Source organism: Barbus barbus (genome assembly GCF_936440315.1).
Source record: "Barbus barbus genome assembly, chromosome: 16".
NCBI classification, from domain to species: Eukaryota; Metazoa; Chordata; class Actinopteri; order Cypriniformes; family Cyprinidae; genus Barbus; species Barbus barbus.
The window spans coordinates 27,115,069-27,141,865 of NC_136744.1; the positions used below are offsets into that span (position 1 = coordinate 27,115,069).

Genomic DNA, 26,797 nt, shown 5'->3' on the forward strand with positions numbered 1-26,797 from the left:
ATGGGGAATCTTGTGGTGCTAGATCGTCACCTGTGGCTTACTCTGACCGAGTTGAAGGACCGAGTTGAAGGACTCAGAGAAAACGGCCCTTCTGGACGCTCCCGTGAATCCCTCAACCGTGGCCGAAACATCATCAGGGCTCGAAGGCCCAGAGACCCCGCCCTGACAGAAACGGCAGGGCACCGGAATCAAAGCCGCGTTCCTGATGCTGTCTCTCGGAGGAGGAAAGCTGCACCCAGCACCGCTCCACTGTGTGTGCTCACCACGCCCCCCTGCCTGTTGTGGGTGGCGAGAGCAATTATCATGTTTGTGTTTTGACTGTTCCACTATGCAGTGCAATAAAGTCACCTCAATATCAGGGTAATTTTCCTCCTCTCACTCCCCTCTCCCCCATCACTCACTCTCACAGTTCACAGAAGCGTGGCAGGCACTGCCAGGGGTATCAAAGTGGGTTATGAAATCAATAAAGAATGGCTACACGCTTCAGTTCTTTCGCAGACCGCCCCGTTTCAACAGTGTGTTAATGTCCACTGTCCGGGAGCGGAATGCCTTAGTTCTGCGAGAGGAGATACACAATCTTCTCACAAAGCGCGCTGTGCAGGCAGTATCCCTCACAGACCGCGAGAGCGGCTTCTACAGTCGTTATTTTCTGGTGCCAAAGAAAGACGGCGGACTCCGCCCAATCTTGGACCTGAGACCGCTGAATCGCGCACTTTCAAAGCGCTCATTCAAAATGATAACGATGAGACAAATCCTCTCACATATCAGGCCGGGAGATTGGTTTATCTCTGTGGATTTAAAGGATGCTTATTTTCACATTCAGGTAGCCCCCCGCCACAGGCGCTTCCTGAGATTTGCATTCGAGGGGATAGCGTACCAATTCACGGTCCTGCCCTTCAGCTTATCCCTGGCCCCTCGCACGTTTACGAAATGCGTGGATGCTGCTCTCTCTCCTCTGAAGCAGAGCGGAATGCGCATCCTGAACTATCTCGACGCCTGGCTAGTCTTAGCCCAATCAGAGAGTGCGCTGCTCTGCGACAAACTCAGACTCCTCGCTCATATTCAGAGCTTAGGGCTAACTGTAAATATACAAAAGAGCAAGCTGGTACCGAGCCAGAACATCTCCTTTTTAGGAGTGGAGCTGAACTCGCATCAATATGCGAGCACGTCTATCGGAGGAGCGCTCACAAAAACTGATCAGCTCTCTCGCAGTCTTCAAACTAGGGCATTCTTCCCCGCTAAAATGCTTTCAGAGGACGCTCGGCCAGATGGCTGCTGCTTCGACAGTGTGCAATCTAGGGCTCCTACATATGCGACCGCTTCCGCTCTGGCTAAAGAGCCGGGTGCCACAGAACGCATGGCGCACGGGCACCTTGCGCATTAAAAAAGTGACGCGCGACTGTTTGCAAACGCTGACCCCTTGGCGCAATATGACTCTGTATCGCCGGGGTGTTCGTATTGGCCAAGTGATCAGGAGAAAGAATGTTACGACAGATGCATCGAGCACGGGCTGGGGAGCCGTATGTGATGGCAGACCAGCCTTCGGGACATGGTCAGAAACGGATAAGTCATGGCACATAAACTGTCTGGAGCTTTGTGATGATTTAGGCTCACATTTAACAAAAACCCACCAATTCACTCTCTAACAAATTAGATAACTTCATAAGACCAATAACATTTTTTAGTGAATTGTTGGCCTTCTGGAAAGTATGTTCATTTACTATATATGTACTCAATACTTGGTAGGGGCTCCTTTTGCTTTAATTACTGCCTCAATTCGGCATGGCATGGAGGCAATCAGCCTGTGGCACTGCTCAGGTGTAATGGAAGCCCAGGTTGCTTTGATAGCGGCCTTCAGGTCATCTGCATTGTTGGGTCTGGTGTCTCTCATCTTCCTCTTGACAATAGCCCATAGATTCTCTGTGGGGTTCAGGTCAGGCGAGTTTGCTGGCCAATCAAGCACAGTAACACCATGGTCATTGAACCAGCTTTTGGTACCTTTGGCAGTGTGGGCAGGTGCCAAGTCCTGCTGGAAAATGAAATCAGCATCTCCATAAAGCTTGTCAGCAGAAGGAAGCATGAAGTTCTCTAAAATTTCCTGGTAGATGGCTTTGTCTGTGGACATCAGAAAACACAGTGGACCAACACCAGCAGATGACATGGCAGCCCAAATCATCACTGACTGTGGAAACTTCACACTGGACTTCAAGCAACATGGATTCTGTGCCTCTCCACTCTTCCTCCAGACTCTGGGACCTTGATTTCCAAATGAAATGCAAAATTTACTTTCATCTGAAAAGAGGACTTTGAACCACTGAGCAACAGTCCAGTTCGTTTTCTCCACAGCCCAGGTAAGACGCTTCTGACGTTGTCTCTGTTTCAGAAGTGTCTTGGTAGCCCTTTTACTGAAGACGTCTGAGCGTGGTGACTCTTGATGCACTGACTCCAGCTTCAGTCCACTCCTTGTGAAGCTCTCACAAGTGTTTGAATCAGCTTTGCTTGACAGTATTCTCAAGCTTGCAGTCATCCCTGTTGCTTGTGCACCTTTTCCTACCCAAATTCTTCCTTCCAGTAAACTTTGCCTTTAATATGCTTTGATACAGCACTCTGTAAACAGCCACACCTTTCAGTAATGACCCTCTGTGACTTACCCTCTTTGTAGAGGGCGTCAGTGTTCGTCTTCTGGATCATTGCCAAGTCAGCAATCTTCTCCATTATTGTGGCTTCAAAGAACAAGAGATACCCGAGGTTAATACTGTAGGGATGGTCATTAATTGAAACTCAAATGTAAATATTCTAATATTTTGAGATATTGATTTTTGACTTTCATCAGCTGTAAGCTCTAATTATCAAAATTAAAACAAAAAAAGTTTTGAAATGCTTTACTTTGCATGCAATGAATCTAAAATATATGAAAGTTTCACTTTTTGAAATAACTTGAAAAAATGAACTTTTCACGACATTCTAATTTATTGAGATGCACCTGTACTTGCAATGCTGCTGTTCAAAGGAACATTCTCTGAGTCTGTGCCAGAAACGAGCATCTCCAACTTCAGACACTTCAAGACAGACAAGCAGTGCTGCCACCTCTGTTATCGAAAAGTTGCTTGATGTATTGCTCAGTAAACCTTTGCAAAAATCTGGACAAAAAAATATTAACAAGACATAACTTTATATATGAAGTGTATTAACTGAATTCAGGTAGTGATGGAAATTGATCAGATTCATAGAACAGTGCTTATGTAGCAAACACTGAACGCTCTTGTACTGTTTCTATTTAATTATTTTTATGGGAAACATAAGAAAGTTCTGGGAACATGCTGAGAATGGTAAGGGAATGTCTCTGAACCCACAGGGAGCGGTCTATTTACTTATAACTTTACTGGCTAACCATCAGAGAATGTTTTTGGCATAAAAGAAAAAACAATCATTGTGACTCATACAATGTATTTTTGGCTATTGCTACAAATATACACCAGCAGGGGCGGACTGGCCATCTCTGGCAGACCGGGCATTTTCCCGCTGGGCTGACGTACTTTTTGGGCCGGGCCGATACATCTTCTCATACCATATTTGTCTGATCGGCCCATAAAACTCTTAGCAGCCTGTAGTTTTTCTGCCTAAATAGTTGACGGCGCTGTGGTCTTTGCGGCTGTTTAATGTATTTGTCAAAAAAAGTCGGTTTAGGATTTTCCCTCCAGACAGACCGGCCCATGAGACATTTAATCAGCAGCCCATTGGTTATTTTCTTAATTGACATTGGGCTGACCCTATCACATCTTTAAACAACTCCCCTTTTGGGCTCTCTCTCTCGCTCTCTCTCACACACACAATGGTGTATTTTAACGAAGTAATAATACTTCATTATAGCTACTTAAGTATTTTTTGGGAGTATCTATAGTCTACTTGAATTTTTATATTTCAGCCAACTTTTACTTTTACTCCGTTACTGTCAGGGAACTGTTGTGTGTGTGTCATGTGTTCCTGCCCCTTGTGTCCATATTTGGTTTGTTTCCTGTCATATCATTAGTTTAATTCTTGTCCAGCCTTGTTTGTCTCATTAGCTATTATTTACCTGTGTATATTAGTCCTGTCTGTTGAGTTACAATTTGTCTGGTCTACTCGTTAATCCCGGTGTGTGATGTCCTTGTCTGCCTTGCCTTGTCCTGCCATGTCTTGATGTTCAGTAAAGTATGTTATTTGAGTTTCTATCCTCGTCTGCGTGTTCCTGGTTCCTCCCTCGTGTGTGCACCGTGACAGAAGACCAGACCAAAACAGTAAGCGGCGCCCCTTCACCTCGTTTTGTTTTCCGTTTTTGAAAAGTTTTTTGTTTGTTCCTGTTTGTCCCTCGCGGCATGGAAGTCGCCACTCGACATCCCGCTTTAGCCCACTGCAAGTCGGCGTGGGAGTTCGGCAGGATTACCGCGAGTCCGCTGGCCGCGAGCCCTGCAGTCTGACGATCGCGGGAGAAGTTCGCCGTTGTCCGCGGCTCATCCAACCCGCCGATCGCGGGAGATATCCGCCGCTGTCCGCGGCTCCCAACCTCGCCGCTCACACCGAGCCCGCCGTTCGCGGGAGTTCACGCCGCCGTCCGCGGCACACCGAGCCCGCCGTTCGCGGGAGTTCACGCCGCCGTCCGCGGCACACCGAGCCCGCCGTTCGCGGGAGTTCACGCCGCCACCTGCGGTTCACCCAAGTCCGCCGTCCGTGGGGAAAGCCAACCCACCGTCGGCGGCTTCACCGTGCCCGCCGTTCGCGGGAGATCAACGCTGCCGTCCGCGGGGAAAGCCAACCCGCCGTCGGCGGCTCCCCCTGTTCACGCCGCCGTCCGCGGCTCCCCCTGTTCACGCCGCCGTCCGCGGCTCCCCTGTGCACGCCGCCGGTCCGCCTCTGACTCAATGCCCGCCGGTCCGCCTCTGACTCAATGCCCGCCGGTCCGCCGCTGACTCAAGCCCACCGGATTGCCGCTGACTCAAGCCTGCCGGTCGCCGATACCCTCTCCGTGGATCAAGTCCACATGTCACGGCCAGGAGAGCCGTGTTTGTGTTCGTTGTGCCCACAGGAACATTTTAAACTTACCTTGTCGTGTCATGTCTTGTCCATGGAGACTCGTCTGGGGCAGGCGGCTCCTTGAGTTGTGGCCATGGAGGCCAGTCGCAGCCGCTTGCCCCCCCTGTCGCAGAAGTGGAGGAGGTCGCTGAGGGACCCTGTGAGGGCCCCTGACTCCTCGTCATGCCCAGAGGAAGACTCAGCTTCCTAGCCAGCCCAGGAGGGCTTCTGGTTCCTGTGGGATGTCCTGTCGTGTTTGTCTGACCCTGGAGGGTTTCATGTCGTGTCTTGTACTGTTTTGTTTGTCTAGCCCCGGAGGGCTCCTGATACCCCCTGGATTCCCCATGGAAATTTTGGGGGGGGGTAGTAGAGCTCTGGGTGGAGTGGGTGGGCCGAAGAAGGATGCCATGGCCACAGTTACCACCTGCCATGGCCTCCTGAGCTCCCTGCTCCGCCATGGGTCCTGTCTGTCTGTTCCGCTCTGGAGGTCCCCGTCCTGTGGTCCGTGTCTGTCCTGAGAGGCCTCCAGAGCGCCCACCCCCCCTCCCTGATGGAACTGTTAAGGCTCGGGACGAGCCTTTCGGGAGGGGGGAGTTATGTCAGGGAACTGTCGTGTGTGTGTCATGTGTTCCTGCCCCTTGTGTCCATATTTGGTTTGTTTCCTGTCATATCATTAGTTTAATTCTTGTCCAGCCTTGTTTGTCTCATTAGCTATTATTTACCTGTGTATATTAGTCCTGTCTGTTGAGTTACAATTTGTCTGGTCTACTCGTTAATCCCGGTGTGTGATGTCCTTGTCTGCCTTGCCTTGTCCTGCCATGTCTTGATGTTCAGTAAAGTATGTTATTTGAGTTTCTATCCTCGTCTGCGTGTTCCTGGTTCCTCCCTCGTGTGTGCACCGTGACAGTTACATTTCCCCGAAGCACATTCGTTACTTTCAACAAAATAGTCAGAAGAACACAGACTGCAGGAAAACAGGTTTGAGAATCAGTGGTCTGGTGTTTGTAGGTTAGAACAGCTTTGCTCATCTGCAAACAAGTACGCGCACAATCGCGGATGATTCATTTTCAGCTCAAAGTCGAGTCTGGGGTGTGAGATATACAGTATATCTTCTGCAATAATAGGGTAAGTGTTGTTGTAATGATGTGTGATCTGACATTATCAAGTAGGCTATATCATCAAATCACACACAGAGTGCACGCACTTGATTTATTAATGTATTAAAACTCAAAATTCCAGGCATTCTAAATTGAAGACGGCAAAAATGCTTCTGTATGCTTTTTATATTTATATAATATAGTTAACTTCTATATCTATAGCACACAAAGAGTACCGTTTTTCTGCAGATATCAGCATGAACACATTTAATAATCATTTCATACAAGTCCAGTAAAGCAAAAAGTGACTTACATTTTAGACTTATTGCTGTTTTTGCTAAATTTTGCCAAAGAAAATAGTTCCAAACAAAGATCACAGCACTGTTTTGCGTCTCTGAGCAATGGACGGTGTACTTATTGAATGAATCTGCTTTTTGAACGAATCGGTTGAATAAATGATTCAGTGATTTACTCAACAGTCAAATGCTCTGTTCCTGAATGAATCAGTCGTTTGAATGAATCGGTTGAATCTCAATGACTCACTCATTAATGGTCACTTTCTGTCACAAGTCTTTGCTGTCACCGTTTTAATTTCACATTTTGACTATTTTTTTCATGTTTTAAATTATTTGAAATATCAGTATTCGATGTTTTATGTTAAAAACACAACATTAGGCCTATTTATGCATCTGTAACTGCAGTTTAAATGCATCCATGTCCCCTGTGAGATACATTAAACTGTGCAAATAAATACATGTTAATGCTATTTCAGATGTAGATTCCAGAAATGTTTTCTTATGTTGGAATGAAAGACACTAAGTACCGGATGAAGTGCTTCTTACCCAAAAATACAAAATGGAAGAAAGAGTTCAAACTGAACACAATCTTGCTACTAAAGCTGTATGAAAATATATATATATATATATTTATTTATTTGCTTCTTTTCCATTTACTTGTACTTTTACTTTCAATACTTAAGTACGTTTAAGATTTTTAAAAATACTTTTCGTACTTAAGTACAATAAATATCATATACTTTAAGACTTTTACTCAAGTAATATTCTAAAGTACGGAAGTTCTAAGCGGCCATGCATTATTATAATAGCTCTGTGTCTGTCAGTGATTGACGACTTACACATAAGTGTTCTGTTCGACAGTTGAGAAGGAGGCTGTCGGGTCTGCAACTTTATCGTCGAAGACAATATAGCGACCCTGATTTTCTCACGATAGCTACAATTACGTCGTGAGAAAACGGTTTTTACGTTGAGATCAACAACTTTCGTTATGTCGAGATCACGAGAAAATTAAGTCGTGATCACAAGAAAACAAGACAGAAAAATTATAATAATGCATGGCTGCTTGGAACTTCCGTACTAAAGGAAGACTTCAACTTCTACCAAAGTCATTTTTTGGTAAGAAACCTGTACTTTTACTTGAGTATGGCTTTCGTGTACTTTATACACCACTGCACACACACACACACACACACACAGGATGCCTTCTTATGCTTTTAAATGTTCATCCAAGGAATTAACAAATTTGACTAAGTAAGTTTACAGTTTATTTAATGCTATACTATGGGAAACAGTGATCATCTGATCAACAATTTATCATGTCTCTTCCCTTTCTCCCTCAAACACACAGGCACATACACAGGATGTCATAACTATATAGGCCTATAGTTTTAGGATTCATCAATGTGGATTATAGTTCTATTATATTAATAAATTACACTTTTTAGAAGTTTTTAATGTGTCAACTCTCACTCTTTCCTACATATTATTATATGGGTTTTAGTGCTTTTATGGAATAGAAGCTGGTATACATATTCAAGAGCGTGCAAAGATGGGTAGTATTTTGATCGTATGTAGTGGGCCGGTCTGGGCCAAAATGCCAGGGCCGATTTTTTGTCCCAGTCCAGCCCTGTACCCCAGTGACTTAAGACTGGTTTTGTGGTCCAGGGACAGACACACACTGTGACAGAACCACACTGTTTTATGACAGAACCAGAAGACAAACAGAATGTTAGAATGTCTGTTCAAGGAACCAGAAACAAATGTGTCATCTGGGCATGACTTGTAAAATGAAAGTGAGAAAACCAGGGATGAAAAGGTGATAAAAAGGTTCTTTATTTTGGCACTAAACATGTATGATAAGATTCAAAAGAAAAATCATCAATAAAAGGGGCATGGCTCAAACAAATAAAACAAACAGAATAAATCAGGAATTCTTGTAACATGCATGAATGTGCATTACATCAACTTTTAGCTGAGTGCCGTTTACGATGCATATTAATGGAGTATTTATTAATGAAAGTCTTTCCACAGTCTGGACAGGAGAAAGGCTTCTCTCTTGTGTGAGTCCGCGTGTGTTTCTGCAGCGAAAAAAGGTGTGAGAATCTGCTTCCACACACTGGGCAAGAGAACAGTTTGTCGTCAGAATGAGAATCGACCTGATGCCGTTGCAGGCGAACGGCCTCTCTCCTCTGTGTTTGTACAGATGACTCTGGAGTGCAGTGGAGCCAGTAAACTTCTTCCCACACTCGTCGCAACTGAAGCTCTTCGCAGGCTTTTGTTTGTCACCCGAGTACTTTTTACTCTATATTTCAGCCGTTGGCAAAAGAGCACACCTGATTCCCCCATTTTGCTCAGCACCAAAGTTTCAACACCCTCCTTATTCGATCCAGACCTTGGATCTCCAGGAAAAGACTTTTTGATCACAGGCTTCATGTCGATACAGTCAGGATGCCAGTCCATCAACTAGGGAAACAGACAGAATAGAGATGTAAATATTCAGATTTATTCCTCAACAGTGTTATGCTTAAAACCCAAATTTCCCATAAATGAATAAAAGGGAAGTGGTGTGTGGCCAAGTATGGTGACCCATACTCTGAATTTGTGCTCTGTATTTAACCCATCCAAGTGTACACACAGTAGTGAACATACACCCGGAGCAGTGGGCAGCCAATGCTGCGGCGCCCGGGGAGCAGTTGGGGGTTCAGTGCCTTGCTCAAGGGTCTCACCTCAGTCGTGGTATTGAGAGTGTTACGTGTTACGTGTTCATTATACACTAGAAGAGGAGCGCAAAAGGCTATCAAATCAAAATATCCTCCTATCACCAGGAAATACGAGTGTAAGTGGAATCGAATTCACTGTTTATTTTGCATGTCATGTAAATCCAGTAACGAACAAAACCTACTTTACAAAAGACGTAAATGTGCTGAAAAGTATTTACATTAGAGCTATACATTAATAAAAGCATATAATGTACGATTTCTGATATGGGGAAGAAGGCTCATGAATATTAATTAGGTCACGTGATAGAACGCTCCAAGGAGGGTGTACGTCAGCATGCAACATAGTATCGTACCAATTTATTATTTTTTCAAAAATAGTTTCACTACATGCATGAATAATGTCAACATGTGAATAGAGTAGTAATGACAAAAACCAAGCTTCGACGCTTTGTATGGGTTCGAGGCACCTGCTGGTTAAAGTGGTGCAAAATGCAACGCCCACAATGAATAATTTCTTCCAGTGTTTGAAGTAAAATCATTTAATTCTGCAATTACTCAGTGTTCGCATTTTCACGTTTATATTTATGTAGGTTGTGAATCATCATCATGTCATCATTAAAGCAATATTTGATTTTCTGTTTCAGATCTTGATCATACTGCAGATGTCCAGTAAGTATTTGCCTGTGACTAGTGCACTGTTACTTAAATCAAGCTGCACTAGACACTGGAGTGAAAACACTTTTTGAGTGGTTTCAACATTGCCTCAACTCTTGGTGAAGGTTTGTGGCTGGAATATGTTTAGTGGAAGATGAGGGCAAGATTTTAAAATAACTCACCCTTAAATGAATGAATATGTGTACTTGCAGTTTAACTTTGAAGGATTGCTTCTGTTCTTCACTGTAGGATTCATTCATGGGGTGATTCTCTGGAAGAGGCGTTTGAACAGTGTGCAATGGGGATGTTTGGCTACATGACGGACACAGAATTCTACTCCGTACAGAACTGAACAACTAGTTAATGATGTATTTAAACGTGCATCAGAGATATGTCTCTCTTTAATATGCTAGCTGCAAGAAAATTGCAGAAATGTATGCCTTGACTGATTCGTGTTGCCAGATCTTGCTAGGAAAAAAAAACATATTAAACCAAAAAGTCAAAAAAATCCAAATGCCTTTTATTTAAAATAAGACCAAAATACCTGCTTTATGAGCCATAACCAAAAAACAAGCCCAAGGATGCTTATAATGACAGGACAAGAGTGCACTCTGAAGCAGTCTTCCAAACATAAAACAGGATGTGGTTTAGTTAAAATAGCTAAAAATAACAAGTCTTTTGTCACTGTAATATTACTTTGGTGAAAAATAGCTGATAAAAAACACACAACAGGCCACAACTAAGAATGTTGCTATGGTTACTACGGTGTCAATCAAAGCAATTTTGGAAGTGATTCTTATTTTGTATACATGGAATGATAATATATGGGGTTTAGTCCCATATTTATATGCAGTCATCGCTCCTGAAATTTTACAGTGTGTAAATGGCCTTAAAGTAAAGTTCACTCAAATGGAAATTTTGGATTTAATCTAATGCATCTTTATAGCCTATTGTTCTAAAACAGTCTTAGCTTTTCTGAGCTTAACAATAAAATTTGTCAACTACTTTCCTTGCATGAGCACAAACTCATTCTGCCTGGTATCTTTTGTGTTTCACAGAAGAGGAGGCAAATCTGATGTTTGAACGACATAGAAATGAATCAATGATTATAAAAATGTCAATTATTTGATCCCCTGCTGATTTTGTATGTTTGCCCACTGACAAAGAAATGATTAGTCTATCATTTTAATGGTAGGTTTATTTGAACAGTGAGAGACAGAATAACAACAACAACAAAAATCCAGAAAAACGCATTTCAGAAATGTTATAAATTGATTTTCATTTTAATGAGTTAAATAAGTATTTGACCCCTTCGCAAAACATGCCTTATGTGACGAATCGGCTGCCTTTCCCTTATAATCATTGTCACTCTGTCCTTTAATCGCCACCCTTCACCAGGCTCTCGACGAGAGTGGGTGTGTGAGAGAGGAGGGGCGCTGAAACAGCCAGGTCTGGCGGCGTGTGAGGAGGCACACCTGAAGTGAGTGGAGCCTCATCACCGCCGCCGTTAAATGCCGAGCTCGCCTCTCCTCAAGAGACCGGTCTCTTTCCCGTGCATGCATGCTGGTGTCTTCGTGGGTCCAGGAAGTCCAGAGGCGTGAGCTGCCGGACCCGTGGTCGGGACGAGAACCGCACCTGCTGTGTGGCTGATAAGCCAGGATGCTGGGGCGTTTATCCCCCGCAGAGCGCCATGGGTCAGGAGGACTCTTCCTTTCTGAACACTGCCCCTCCTTTACGAACCCCCGAAGCACGACGAAGACACCAGATCCCCTGTTTAGATTGGACACTATTTTCCCCTTTTGGACACTTTATTTTGATAACGTTACACCCACTGTGTCTGTCGTTTGCTCCTCCCGCCACACTTAGTACTTGGTGACAAAACCCTTGTTGGCAATCACAGAGGTAAGATGTTTCTTGTAATTGGCCACCAGGTTTGCACACATCTCAGGAGGGATTTTGTCCCACTCCTCTTTGTAGATCCTCTCCAAGTCATTAAGGTTTCGAGGCTGATGTTTGGCAACTCGAACCTTCAGCTCCCTCCACAGATTTTCTATGGGATTAAGGTCTGGAGACTGGCTAGGCCACTCCAGGACCTTAATGTGTTGCTTCTTGAGCCACTCCTTTGTTGCCTTTGCTGTGTGTTTTGGGTCATTGTCATGCTTGAATACCCACCCACGACCCATTTTCAATGCCCTGGCCCTGACGGTACATGGCCCTGTCCATCGTCCCTTTGATGTGGTGCAGTTGTCCTGTCCCCTTAGCAGAAAAACAACCCCAAAGCATAACTGCAGGGGCTGGCGCTCTCCTTTTTTTTTTTTTTTTTTACCCGGCCTGTCAGTAACACAGATAACACATGACAGTACGTATGTGTAGCTATGCTATCATCATTCACAGCCTTTTTTTTTTTTTTTTAATTAATTAATTAATTAAATTTTATATACCCTTTTATTTAACCATACTATGACCGACAAGACCAGGGGACAGAGAAAACAAGAGAGAGAAAGAAAAAAAATAAAATAAATAATAATAATAATAATAAAAAAAAATAATAATAATAATAATTATAATGATAATAATAAAAATAATAATAATAATAATAATAATAAAAAAAAGGAATTAGAAAAAAAAAAAAAAAATTGTGGATAAAGTCAACAGAGAAGGGGGAGAGAGAGAGAAAAAAAAAGAGAATGGGGGATAGAGAGAGAGAGAAAAAAAAAAACAAAAAAAAAAAACAGACAATTTGCTTCGATACCTGCTGACAAAAAGAGAAAACAACAGAAGACACAACAGAAGACACAACATCAGAGAAACTGCAGCAACAACCAACATCTGTATGAATCACAATAAATTCTAAATGTTAAATGTTATTGAGCAACACGCATAACTAATATTACAAAATAAGTTTTGAAGCAACAGCAGATCAGAACAATGTGTGTCTGTGAGCACCCGTTTTTACACCAATGTGAATGCTTGAGTGTACACCTGTGTGTGTGAGCGCGCTTGTGTTCATAAGGTTCCTCCATGTAAATGTTTAATAGTGTGTGTGTGTGGGGAACAACAGCCCCATCCCGCAAGGCATGAAGCAGGCATGGAAGAGACCCAGGCCCCAAGAGGGCTGGCACTCTCTCTGACTGCGGCAGGTCGCAGCGCCACGTCCGGTGGCATCCCTAGTTGCCACGGCAGCTACCAGAGTTCGTGGCAGCTGCGATGGGGATGGTGTTCTTGGGGTCATAGGCAGCATTCCTCCTCCTCCAAACACGGTGAGTTGAGTTGATGCCAAAGAGCTGGATTTTGGTCTCATCTGACCACAACACTTTCACCCAGTTCTCCTCTGAATCATTGGCAAACTTCAGACGGGCCTGTACATGTGCTTTCTTGAGCAGAGGGATCTTGCTGCAGGATTTCAGTCCTTCACGGCGTAGTGTTACCAATTGTTTTCTTGATGACTATGGTCCCAGCTGCCTTGAGATCATTGACATGATCCTCCCGTGTAGTTCTGGGCTGATTCCTCACCGTTCTAATGATCATTGAAACTCCACAAGGTGGATCTTGCATGGAGCCCCAGACCGATGGAGATTGACAGTTATTTTGTTTCTTCCATTTGCGAATAATCGCACCAACCGTAGTCACCTTCTCACCAAGCTGCTTGGCGATGGTCTTGTAGCCCATTCCAGCCTTGTGTAGGTCTACAATCTTGTCCCTGACATCCTTGGACAGCTCTTTGGTCTTGGCCATGGTGGAGAGTTTGGAATCTGAATGATTGATTGCTTCTGTGGACAGGTTGTCTTTTATACAGGTAACAAACTGAGCTCAGCTCCTTACCTCTATAAAAGACACCTGGGAGCCATAAATCTTGCTGATTAATAGGGGATCAAATACTTTTTTTACAATTTTTTTTTTTTTTTTTAATCCGTTTTTGTGGATTTTTTTTTTTTTGTTGTTATTCTGTCTCTCACTGTTCAAATGAACCTACCATTAAAATTATAGACAGATCATTTCTTTGTCAGTGGGTAAACACACTAAATAAGCAGGGGATCAAATAATGTTTTCCCCACTGTGTGTGTCTGTCTAACTATCTATATCTACCACCATGCAGTCTGTTTCTGTCATTCAGCACAATTTCAGTAGTGATGAATTTGTGATTTAGTGAAATTTTGTTTTATTTATGATGACATGTATGGTATCATGCGGACTGTGTTTAAAAAAAAAAAAAAAAAAAGTAAATGCTATTTGCACTAAATAGTTGTAAATTCTGTTTACAAAAATTATAAATAATTTTAAATGGCGTCAAATGCACAAGTGCAATTAGAAGCAATGTACTATGTTACATTTTCTGAGCAACAGTGGGCAGAGTGGATAAAAATAGCTTTGCTAATAAAATTATACTACTGTTTATTGGTGAGGACTGGAGAATATTAAATAGACTAAAGGGTAAAATGTTTGGGGTGGCAGACATTAAAATTGACTTTATATGACCAAAATATATTGCAAGGAGTTATAAAGAGCACTTTTATAGTGCTTAATTATTCTTTTATAACTGAAAGAACTGTTTTTGCTATTCAACAGAAAAAAAAAAGTTTAAACCATTTTTTTTTTTGATGATTTTAATTTGTTGGAACATTTAACCAATTTACTACCTTTTTGTTTTTGTTTTTTTTTGTTTTTTTTACTCCACTGGCACCAACTTTATTTTAAAACTTATGTGTCTTATTGTTATTGTAGACATTTCTATATTTCACATTTCTTTATTAGATTTTCTGCATGGAATATCAACTCAACAAATTACAACATTAATTTTATAAAAATGATCCTTCCATGGTATTACCAATACTACCCCACTAAACACTTCCCTCCCTCAACCTATAACTTCCCACGGGGGGGAAAAAGAAAAAAATTAAATGATTAAATAATTTAAAATTGTATGTTTATATATTAATGCTCAGCTTAAGTATCAAGACAGTTAGCAAGCAGATAATCTAAAAAGGGGCGCCACACTTTGTCAAAGGTCTTGAAGGAACCAGTGAGTGAGTCTAATTTTTTCCAATTTAATACAAGTAAACACTTCTTTTAGCAATATGTCAAAGGAAGGGGGTGAGACGTGCTTCCACTTTAAAAGGATGAGACATCTTGCTTGTAAAGTAGTAAAGGCTAAAGCCTTTTGGGCCGTTACTGAAAGGTTAACATCTACTGCCAACCCAAAAATGGACAAAAGTGGATCTGTATCAATATCTATGTCGAAGGCATCTTTCAAAGTTTTAAATATTTTAGTCCAATAATCAAATAATTTGATGCAAAAAAAAATGCAAATTACAAAAAAGTTTTAGAGTTGGTGTTACAATTCAGAAATGTTGGCTGTGGATTCAGAAAACCACTTCTTCACAAGTAACTCAAAAGTCATTTTGTTTTCCATTGTTTGACAAAATATTATGCAGGAGTGCTGATGTATCAAATTACGGGGACATTAAAAAGCCATTTCAAAGGGCGTTGTGTGACAAAAAGGAAATGAACTTCTAGTCAGATGGTGACCATTTCTTGTTGTTTCAGGAGACGACATGGAGTCACTCCTTTTTCATTTCTTGGACGACTGGCTCTTTAAATTCAGTGCTGATCTCTTCTTCATTCCCAGGGTAATGTGCAAGCATTGGTATTAGATTTCCTGTGACCTCAGTATTTTCTATTTCCAACAAGCTTGTCTTTTGTTTTGCAGGAAGTGAATGTGTTGAATATAGACCGAATGCGCTCGGTCTGGAAAATTCGCTCTATAGGGTGAATTCTGATTCTAAAGCAGTGCTCCGGGAATACTGAATGCCTTTTTTCATTATACAAATGACAGAAGAGCTCCCACTGATGCTCAACCAAAAACACTGAACGCTAACGCTTTTGTGTCTGAACCCGAATGAACTCTTTGGATGTTGATTCAGGCTGCTTTCAGTCAGAATGGAACTACATATCCAAACTAGATGCCTGGGAAAGATTTGGAAATTACGGTGAAGTGGGCTGAATCGTTTTCACTGGAATTCGTTTGATGTGAAACATCAAATAAACTTTCACAGCTTGATTTCCTGTGCCCAGAGAGAGGCCCCATATTCTCGACAAGAGTCTGGATTTTCCAGCTAACATGTTTTGTAGCGTTGAAACAGTCTGGCATTTGTGATTTTCAGAGTCTGTCTTCTGAGAATTACAAATATCAATTACCTTTACCTAAAAATAAATATTAAAGGGATAGTTCAGGCAAAAGAGAAAAAATAATCATTTACTGAGCCTGTCAGTCCAAAGCTGTATACATTTATTTCTTCTGGTGAATAAATACAGAAGAAGATGTTTTGAAGAATGTGAATAACTAAACATTTTCTGGTCCCCATTGACTTCCACAGTTTTTTTTTTCCATACACTTTAAAAAAAGTTAAGGTTCTTTATTGGCATCTTTGGTTCCATGAAGAACCTTTAACATCCATTGAACCTTTCCATTGCACTAAAGCTTCTTTTATACTGGAAAAAACTTTATTAAAATGTTTATTACATTTAGAAAAATGTATGGTTGTTTTAGCCACTGTTCACTGAAAGGTTCTTTGGGGAACGAAAATGGTTTTCAGCATCACTGTGAAACCCCTCCTTTATTTTTAAGAGTTACTTTTTAAGTCATTGGGGACCAACTGTTTGGTTTTCCACATTCTTGATAATATCTTCTTCTGTGTTTAGTAGAAGAAATTGAATGTAAATGATGACAGAATTTTGATTTTTGAGTGAACTGTCCCTTTAAATAAATCTGAATTTATGTACGATTCGTTCATGTTGTGCATGTTTCGTTCAGATTACAGTCATTCTTTTTTATTTGTAGGTGGGGTGAGGAGTTACATAAACAAGCACCCACAGGTTCCCATCTGTCTGTGACGGAGATCACCAGAGCTTTTCTCTGGATTTAAACACATCTACTACAGTGGCATGCGAAAGTTTGGGAACCCCTTGCAGAATCTGTGAAAATGTGGATAATTTTACCAAAATAAGAGAGATCATACAAAATGCATGTTATTTTTTATTTAGTACTGTCCTGAGTAAGATATTTTCCATAAAAGATGTTTACATATAGTCCACAAGACAAAAAAATAGCTGAAATTATTAAAATAACCACATTCAAAAGTTTGGGAACCCTTGGTTCGTAATACTGTGTGTGGTTACCTGGATGATCTACGACTGTTTTTTTCTTTTGTGATGGTTGTTCATGAGTCCCTTGTTTGTTCTGAACAGTTCAACTGAGCTGTTCTTCAGAAAAATCCTCCAGGTCCTGCAGAATCTTCAGTTTTCCAGCATCTTTTGCATATTTGAACCCTTTCCAGCAGTAACTGTATGATTTTGAGATCCACCTTTTCACGCTGAGGATGATTGAGGGACTCAAACACAACAATTAAAAAAGGTTCAAACATTCACTGATGCTCCTGAAGGAAACACGATGCATTAAGAGCCGGGGGTGAAAACTTTTGAATAGGATGAAGATGTCCAAATTTTTCTCATTTTGTTGAAATATCATATTTTTCCATTTAGTACTGCCCTTCTGACGCGACAGAAGATACTTGCATGTTTCCTGGAAGATAAATGAAGTACAATTTACCTTGATCTTCAAATTCAAAAAGTTTTCACCCCCGGCTCTATTTTTTTGTCTTGTGGACTATATGTAAACATCTTTTATGGAAAATATCTTACTCAGGACAGTACTAAATAAAAAATAACATGCATTTTGTATGATCTCTCTTATTTTGGTAAAATTATCCACATTTTCACAGATTCTGCAAGGGGTTCCCAAACTTTCGATCCCCACTGTATGGCTCATTTGCTTGACACATTCAATGCTGAATCACATCTAGTTGAACAGTAGCACATCTCTTTTCCAGCCCTATAAACCACAATGGAAATCCACAGGGGAGTTTATGGGTTGCTAAACATGCTCCAAATCAGGCCTCGTACTTTAATGAACTCCTCCTACAGTTTTAATCGGATCATCTTCAAATTTGCTGAGTGTAATCATAAGGCCTTTGCTATGCTAAATTGCGAAGATCTTGAGTTTTCGTCAAGGGGCGTGTCCCTGGCGGCCTGACAAATCTCGATGTTTAGCCATGAAAAAGGAAGTTGCTGTAACTCAGGTAATCAATGTCCGATCTGCCCCAAACTTCACATGTTTGATAGGAGTTCAGTCCTGAACACATCTACATGCCCATATTCCGTTATAGTCATAGCGCCACCTGCTGGCAACAGGAAGTGACATGTTTAACACCGTTATGGACTCCTTGGAGCATATTAATAAATGTCAGCAAGTGTTAAATAGGCTGGCAACATGCTAGAAACATAATAAAACATGCTAGCAACACTTAGCTAAGTGCTAAAGCATGCTATTAATGCAGTGAAACAGTTGCTGTAACTCAGGCATGCAGTGTTCAATCTGCCCCAAACTTCACGTTTGATAAGAATCCTGGCCTGAACACATCTAAAGGCCAATATTTCAGTTATAATCATACCGCCACCTGCTGGCAACAGGAAATTTTGCATATATAAATGACTGACATATTCCTCCTATATTTACCTCTAAAAGCATATTGCCCACTGTTCTCTGTTTTCCTATGGCCACGTAATGGCGGTGAGCCCGGGTGCGAGGGCCCTTTCATCGCTGCTTGTAGCTTTAATTGAGTTTGTTTCTTTATGGAAACAAATTTGGAGAAATGTTGTATTTCATCACTTGCTTACCAGTGGATCATCTGCAGCGAATGGGTGCCATCAGAATGAGAGTCCAAACAGCTGATAAAGACATCACAATCACTTTTGTCCATTTCATATGTTAGTATATGTTCACACTTTCACCAAAAACATGCAGAATTTAAACTTCCTGTATAAATAAGTAGCAGTTATTGGTTTCCCAATCATGGCACCCTCTACTGATAGAATGAGAAATATGGAAGCAGAATAATGACAATAGTTTTTGAAACATAAAGCATGCTGAATTCCACAAATTTGAAAAAAAAAAGATGCATTGCAGTTAACAGTGCTTGCATTTTAATGCCTTGTATTTCCAGGGCTTGCATTTTTAGTTCCTGAAATTTAACATAGTTGTTTATTTAAGCTGTGAATATTTCAATTCAAAATATTTCACACACATTTTCACAATTAAAAATTCAATAATTCATATTCACCTTACAGAATTCACTTCCAAAATATTCAATCTGTTTAAAAATACGATGTATAGTATTCGACAGGCAGATTTCTGTCATTTTATTTCACTTTCAAGATTCGCTGCCACAAATTCTGTGGTTAAAATTCGGTAGAAAATTCAGCGGTGCACATCTGGGACCCGCAGGAATAGCAGTAGAGCACCGATGCATGATCTCCAGCTGAAGTCAGCCGCTCACCAGCAGGTGGCGCAAGCGGCTGTTGATGAAGGCCATATGTGGATCAAGTCATTCATTTACAAAAACTGATTTGCAGAAATGGAGCAAGCACTAAGTAGACGTTTTGATGATTTTTTATTCTTTATTTCGGTTGCTTAGTTTCTGTAACTTTGTATCATGGCTTGTGTGACGCTGTGCTGTAATACTGGGGTTCCCCTCATACGTCACGCTCCAGGATTCCCCAACAACGCGTAACGCGCCTCAGTGATATAACTAATACAGTGATATAACACCTCAGATCTCAGAACACACTTTACTGATGTTTATGCGAACTATATCGACAGTGAAGCAGATGTGGAATATGAACTAACGCGCAAACTTTCACGTTGTTTTCCTCAGAAATCGGTTAATTACGCGGCTCAGTAGCAATGACGGCTATTATTAGGCTTGTTTGAGATGCGCCTCGCCTCGCCTCGCCTGATGAAATAAGCTAAGCGCAGTCAAGATGGACAGTTCTGACCTCTAGAAGTAGAACAGATAGCTACGAGATCAAAGGTGGATATCGCGTTATTCTCACTCATAATGAGATATAATTTCAGTTCTGTTGCTTTTATATGTATATAAATATGATGAACAAGACACTCAAAGTGCTTGCTATTTAATCCCTTAGAAAGGCGTATTTATCATCCATTTCTTCTTTAATACAAATTGTTATAGAAATATGACAACAATCACACAGAGATCGTACTGTCATAGTGTTTGGGAATATTCAAGAATAATTTAAATACACAATCACATGAAATCAGATAAAAAAAGAAATAAATAAAATATTTTAGCAGAGAACGCAGCATCACGGTTGTCTGAACCAATGAGCTGTCGTCAGTCAGTCGTTTCCCATCATGCTTTTGATCAGCACAACAAGGTTATTATGGTTTTGAATTTTTTAATTTGTTTTATTTTAATATCGTTTTCAAATTTGCTAAGAAATTCAGTTTAGTTTTTATTAGTTTCATTGAGTATTAGTTTAGTTTTTATTTTGTGAACACATTTTTATTTAGTTTTTATAGTTTAGTTTCCGTTTTAGTTTCAGTTTTAATTCAAGTTTAGTAAAATCAACAGATCACTTCCAGAGCGAAGGCCAAAGAAAGACTTGGCATAATTTAACCTTAGTGAGGCAAACGTTTAGCGACAAAATTAACCCATGCTGAGATTGATAGATGGTAAAAGTATACAAATATACACCTAAGGAAATAAGCCTTTTTACTGCATAAATCTACACAAGTTGCACTTAATGTCATATCTAATGGTGTGTTGAGATTTAATATGAAAATAAACGTAGCCTAATTTGGTTATATGTCTTTTTTTTCTTATTTAACCATAATTATGATATTGTAACTGTCTTGTCTTGCACACTTTTCCGTGAACATCCGTGCATAAATCATAACTGGGACTAATGAAATTCAATAATAACGGCAATCGTAGGCCTATTTAAAGGCTCACATTTGAATGTGTTATTTTCTTTATTTATGAAGAATTATAAGCGTGTATGATGTGATTTAGCCTATGCATATTTATTTGTTCAAAAATTTGACAGTGATCACAAGATGCTAGGGCAAGTTTTGTATTGTTTATAGAAAGGTGCTTTCTCATCTTTTTTTCTGTTAATTATCATGTGTTTTTCTTCAAAGCACCAACTTGCCTAATTTTGGTTTGATTGCTTGTGTTAGATGAGAAAATAAATAAGTTTTCCTTCCTGATGTTGTAGATTTATGTGGGTCTGGTTCAGCTCGTGACTCTTGGTCTTTGTCAAACGGTTCTGGTCTGGTAGGCTACAGAAATAAATTAGTGCTGCTGTCGGATAACGGGTCGGGTGTTCTGTTAAGTACTGCTGGTGCACGTTTATCAAACAGGACCCCTGCAGGACTCTACTCTAAACCGCTTTGTGTCTCTCCGTCAGCTAGGCGCGTTTCATTACAGATTTGCGCAAAACTTTGGCGATATTTTATAAATGTCGACTAAAAAAGTATTGCGAAAACAGATGTTATGCGACAAAAACCTTAATTTTTCCTCTCGCGATAAGTCATGGCAATGGAATTTGATGGGATTTTTACAGATTTAATCAAAGGAGGCGTGTGCATGTATCTTTACAAAAGCAGTGCGGAGAGCTGCTTCAGAAACGTGCGTGACGCGCCTCATATAAACACAAGCACTGACTAGAGTGGCTGAGATCAACTCTTTCCCTAAGTATGTACTCTACACAAATAGCCTAATTTTAAGAAAAAAATGACAGTAATTCACCAAAATGTAATTTTCCTGCTCCAAACGTTGTATGTTACTAGTGTGACTTACTACAGCTGAAATTTTGCCAACATCTTCTTCACTGTACATGCAGTATTTAATTATTCTTAAGAAATTAATTCACAAAGTGTTTTTTTTGTTTTTTGCTCCAAAGTTTGTAGTACATTCCTAGTGACTAGACTGACTTATCATAGGTGAAATTTTGCTAATACCTCCCTTAATATAAATAAAGTACATCAATATTTTATACTACAACCTTTGGGCTCTTACAGTTTTTGTTTTATAATTGTAAATTGTACATACAGTAAGGGAGATATTGGCAAAATGTCAACGTATTACAACCTGTGGAACATGAAAAACCCTTATGTAGTTTTTTCAAAAAATATATTTGTGTACTGCACATACCATAAGGGAGATATTGGCAAAATCTAACCTGTAGTAAATCTGTTTTGTACCTAGCAACGTACTACAACCATTGGACCTTGAGGAAAAAAAGAAATGTGTGTGTATATATATATATATATATATATATATATATATATCTTTCCAGGGATTTTTTTTTTATATGTAAATAATTGTGTACTGCACATATATAAAAAGGCCGGTATTGGCACAATCTCATCTGTAGTAAATCACTATGAGCATTACAAGCTTTACAGTTTGAAAGTGTGTTATTTTAAATGTTAAAAGTCATTTTAATTTAAATACATTGGACGTTTTAACCCAGTCGGTGGAATTGTCAGACGGCCCCTTTGGTGCGAAAGCCCGTCAATGATTTCTCCGGTTTACATTTGCAGCAACAATACACCTAGGCGGTTTTGAACTCCTTTTTATGTCGATATAAAGTGGTTGCTTACTGTTAAAACGAATCGTGGTATTGATATATTTGTAGGACTGTGAATTGAAATATTCACAGCTTAAATAAACAACTATGTTAAATTTCAGGAACTAAAAATGCAAGCCCTGGAAATACAAGGCATTAAAATGCAAGCACTGTTAACTGCAATGCACCTATTTTTTTTCGATTTGTGGAATTCAGCATTCTTTATGTTTCAAAAACTATTGTCATTATTCTGCTTCCATAGAGAAAAGGTTATGAGGTTATATGTTCAAGTATTTACATTTGAATATAGAAAAATATATCAGTTCATATTCATAGTGCAGATGTATGCACCAGCCTGAAAAATATCATTTATTTGCATGATTTAAATTAAATTTATGATGCAATTAATCTCAGATTCAGTTCCATAAAGTCTTAAAGATTTCAAGTAGTTAAAAATGTTCATACTGGCTTGTGTATATTATATGCATCATAAATACTGTTAAATAGTGTTTCCTTCATGATCTTTACCAAGTGTTATACAGTAGTCTTTTAAAATCCTGTAATTTTATTTGTCTAGGGAACACATTCCTCCATAATTCCTTCCCCATGCAACACAGTAATCTTTAAATCTTTAACGTAATCGTGACATTATGCTGTGCATCTAAACTAATATGCAGCCTAATGTTAAACTCATGATGCACTGTTTTATTTTTGCCAAGGACAGAGGTTTCTCATAGATTCAGGATGTGTTCAGTATTGTTTGTTGCATGTCTAATTTCTCTCTCCAAATGTATAAATATTGATAGTGGAATATTAAACTATTTCAGTGCAATCTCTTTCACACATAATAAAGCTCATATTAGAGTCTTTATGGCTATTCCACTGCAGATTACTGTTTGTTGTTACAGGTGTTTCATATAATCTCATATTTGAAAGTGTTTGTGTATACATGCTTTATTTATTTATCTGAGCAGATCCCTTTATCCAGAGCAAGTAAACAAGTGATAGGAATCAGTGGTGAATAAAACGACCAATGTTTGAGCAAATACATAGACATAGACCCAAATTCACAACACTGGAATGCTGTTATGTCTGGCCCGGGCTGCTTAAGCCCAAAAATGACATTTTGCAGTACATTTACTCATCCCTTGGGTCATCCAAGATGTAGGTGACTTTGATTCGTCTGTGAAATTTAGCATTCCATCACTTGCTCACCAATGGATCTTCTATAGTGAATGGGTGCCGTCAGAATGAGAGTTTAAACAGCTGATAAAAACATCCCAACTTTAAATCGTTGCTTCCGGCCAAAATACTAGTCTATAATCAATAATGCTTCCTCTAGTAAAGGAAAGTCCATCACCAACATATTTGATTAGAACTGTTTTGGTGCTTGATTTGTGCATATTTCTCTCCAAGATGACTTTTTCACTGCAGGGGTAAGAAATATTATGGATAGAGGACTCGTATTGAAGCTGGAAGCAATGGTTTACAAACATTTTAATAGTGGATTTATTACAGACTCCCAGCATTTTGCTTCACAGGCTGTTAACTGATTCCATTTGGTGCATATATTACACACTCTTTTGTTTAAACAGGCATTAGGGGCAAAGATTTAATGCTTTTCTTTTCCTGTTTTACAGGGAACAGAAGTGAAAGCAATCACCTACTCTGCTATGCAAGTACATGACACAGAGAAACCAGATATCTTTGTCATCATCGATATTTAAACAACAAAAACACAAGTTACATATTATTTAATACCTCATGTTAAATGGCATGATTTTAAAAGATTGTACCTTCTTGTTGGAATGGACATATGAGAGGTGTCATTTCTTAAACTATGAAATGTTTTGTGGATTATATGACTGAAATACTGTTTTTTTCTTTGATTGTTATTAATAATGCTATTATTTATTTTCATTTTGTAATTTACAAACAAGAACCACTCATGATCTGAAAATGCTTTCTTTGGTTAAATTTGGTTTTGGTGTAAAGATGATTTAAAATCGATAAAAACACCTTTAAAGCTCTTTTTTGTACTAAAGTTAATAAAAGTGAAACATTTTAAAATACATCAATACAAACATTTCTTGTTAACATTAATAATATAGTGAAAGTAAACTTGCATAACAAAAACCTTCAAAATCAGCAGGTATAGAATGAGTTTTTGTCTTGAATATTCTGATATGAAAATTACATACACAAACATTTGTTTAATCAGTGCTTTTAAATGTATCAGTCTGAGCTGACTAAAAAAAGATTGATAGTCCTGGCTTAAACCCATGCTAGTGCTGTTACGCTGGTTAGCATGGTCATGTTACTGTTGCTGTCACTTTAGGTTTCTAAAAACATCTTTTTCCATAAACAGCCATTCCAAATTAGCCATAAATTTTGCAAATATGATTTTTGTAAAAGATTCTAATTATATTATAGTATTCTCACTCATTTTTTTAATGAATGCTCTAAAAAGCCTAAAATTGACAGGATAGTCGCTAGTGAACAAAACAGCAACAAAAATCTCACACTTCAACTTGTTCAAAATGATTTCTTGTGCTTCTCTCCCTAATATGGATTACATAAAGCCTAGTAGAGCAGCAGTATTCATTTAAATATAAAAATACAAGCCTATAAAGAATGTTGGAGGCACTTTTGGAATAGCAGTAGTAGTTGGTGCTCAGCACAGCACGTTAATTTCCAGCAAATCTTGGTCTACATAAATCCAGTATGGATGAGAGGTCATTTTCTCCTGTCATGATAGTATAACCATAGCAGCAGCCCCGTCGAGCACAGGAGGAAAAAACACAATACAGACAGAGCCACGACTGATTTACTGATGCTCCCATCTAAAATAAAAGACAGACGAGAGGAACATATTACTGACAGGTGACTCCATATACATTAAAACCGTTTGTACTGATATTTTAAACAGGATATTCAATTATATTCAACATTTTCAATGTCAAATTATTTTTTCTTTGTTAATGCGTACATTTTTATGTTGACTTTAAATAACAGTTGATGCCTTTTGGGGTGTGTAAGATCTAATGCTCACCAAGGCTGGATTTATTTGACACAGTAAAAACAATATTGTGAAACTTCAAAATTCATTCATGTTTTCTATTTGAATGTATCTTAGAATGTCATTTATTCCCGTGATACAAAGCTGGATTTTCAGCATCATTACTCCAGTCTTCAGTGTCACATGATCCTTATTCTAATATGCTGATTTGCTGTTAAAGAAACATTTCTAATTATTTTAAATGTTGAAAATATTTGTCAGGATTCTTTGATGAATAGTAGACTCAAAAGAACAACATAATATTTTAAACAGAAATCTTTTCTAACATTATACATGTATAATGTTTTCATCCCTGCTCGGGTGAAAGACTGTCATGGGGGAAGTTGTGGCCTAATGGTTAGAGAGTCTCGTAATCCAAAGGTTGTGAGTTTGAGTCTCAGGCCGGCAGGGATTGTAGGTTGGTTTTTTAAATTTAGGGCTGGGTATCGTTCAAAAATTTTCGATATCGATTCCGATACCGATACCTTGACTTAAATACCAGTTCCTGAACGATACTTTTTTTCGATACCAATTTTATTAAATAAATTTGAACAAGATTACATTATCTCAAAAAACAAAACAAAAAACAAACCTTTGTTTTTTTCAGCTTCTTAACGTCTGACTCAAAGACTCCTGAGCCACCGTACAAAGGAACAAAATATATCCAACACAATAAATCAGTGCAAATAATTTTAATAAAGCTCAAATAGTTTTCAGTTTACACATCTGTTAGGCTATCTTTACACTAGTGCATGTTCGTTTTAAAGCTAAATATAGCTCAGACAGAATCAACATTTCTATTCATTTTCCACTAATTTACTGATAAGCATTAGCACCTTCCAGCGCTGTTTGCTGGTATAACGTTCCTTCTCTCTTTCACAATCGCTGTTCTAACTCAGAGGACATACAGTGCCCTCCAAAAGTATTGGAACAGTAAGGCCAATTACTTTATTTGTAAACATTTGGGTTTGACATCAAACGATGAATATGAGATGAGAGATTAACATTTCATATTTTATTTACAGGTATTTTCATTGGATCTGAGACACAACTTAGAAGATAGCACCTTTTGTTTGAACCCACCCATTTTTCATGTTACCAAAAGTATTGGACCATGTGACTGACGTGTGTTTCGTTGCCCTGGTGTGTCCTATTAATTGATTATTCAAACAATAAATAGCACTGAATGTCTGCGCTTAGTTTCAGATCCGTGCAGACTGCATTTATAGTTAGACGTGTAACCAAAATGAAAACCAGAGAGGTGTCTATGGGTGAAAAACGAGCAATTGTGAAGCTGAGAGAAGATGAAAAATCAATCAAACATTGCACAAACACTGGCAATAGCAAATACAACCATTTGGAGTCTCCTGAGGAAGAAAGAAACCACTGGTGTACTAAGTAACACCTCAAACGGGTAGATCAAGGAAAACA

At 39.4% G+C, this 26,797-nt stretch overlaps 1 protein-coding gene and 1 pseudogene across 2 annotated transcripts in view; one reads left to right on the plus strand and one right to left on the minus strand.

The window, feature by feature from the left end:
* LOC306882578 (protein archease-like) lies at positions 1-24,035 on the plus strand (annotated as a pseudogene). The gene is made up of 9 exons: positions 1-251; positions 9,220-9,278; positions 9,807-9,831; positions 10,066-10,156; positions 12,957-13,032; positions 15,361-15,443; positions 15,524-15,582; positions 16,655-16,689; positions 23,949-24,035. The product of its transcript is annotated as a protein archease-like (transcript).
* Positions 23,250-26,797, minus strand: part of LOC306882431 (butyrophilin subfamily 3 member A1-like) — a 25,435-nt gene continuing 21,887 nt past the window's right edge. The window contains exon 4 of the mRNA XM_079437043.1: positions 23,250-25,151. Coding sequence (XP_079293169.1) covers positions 25,045-25,151 — 107 coding nt within the window. The 3' untranslated portion in view covers positions 23,250-25,044. The remainder of the gene's footprint in view (positions 25,152-26,797) is intronic.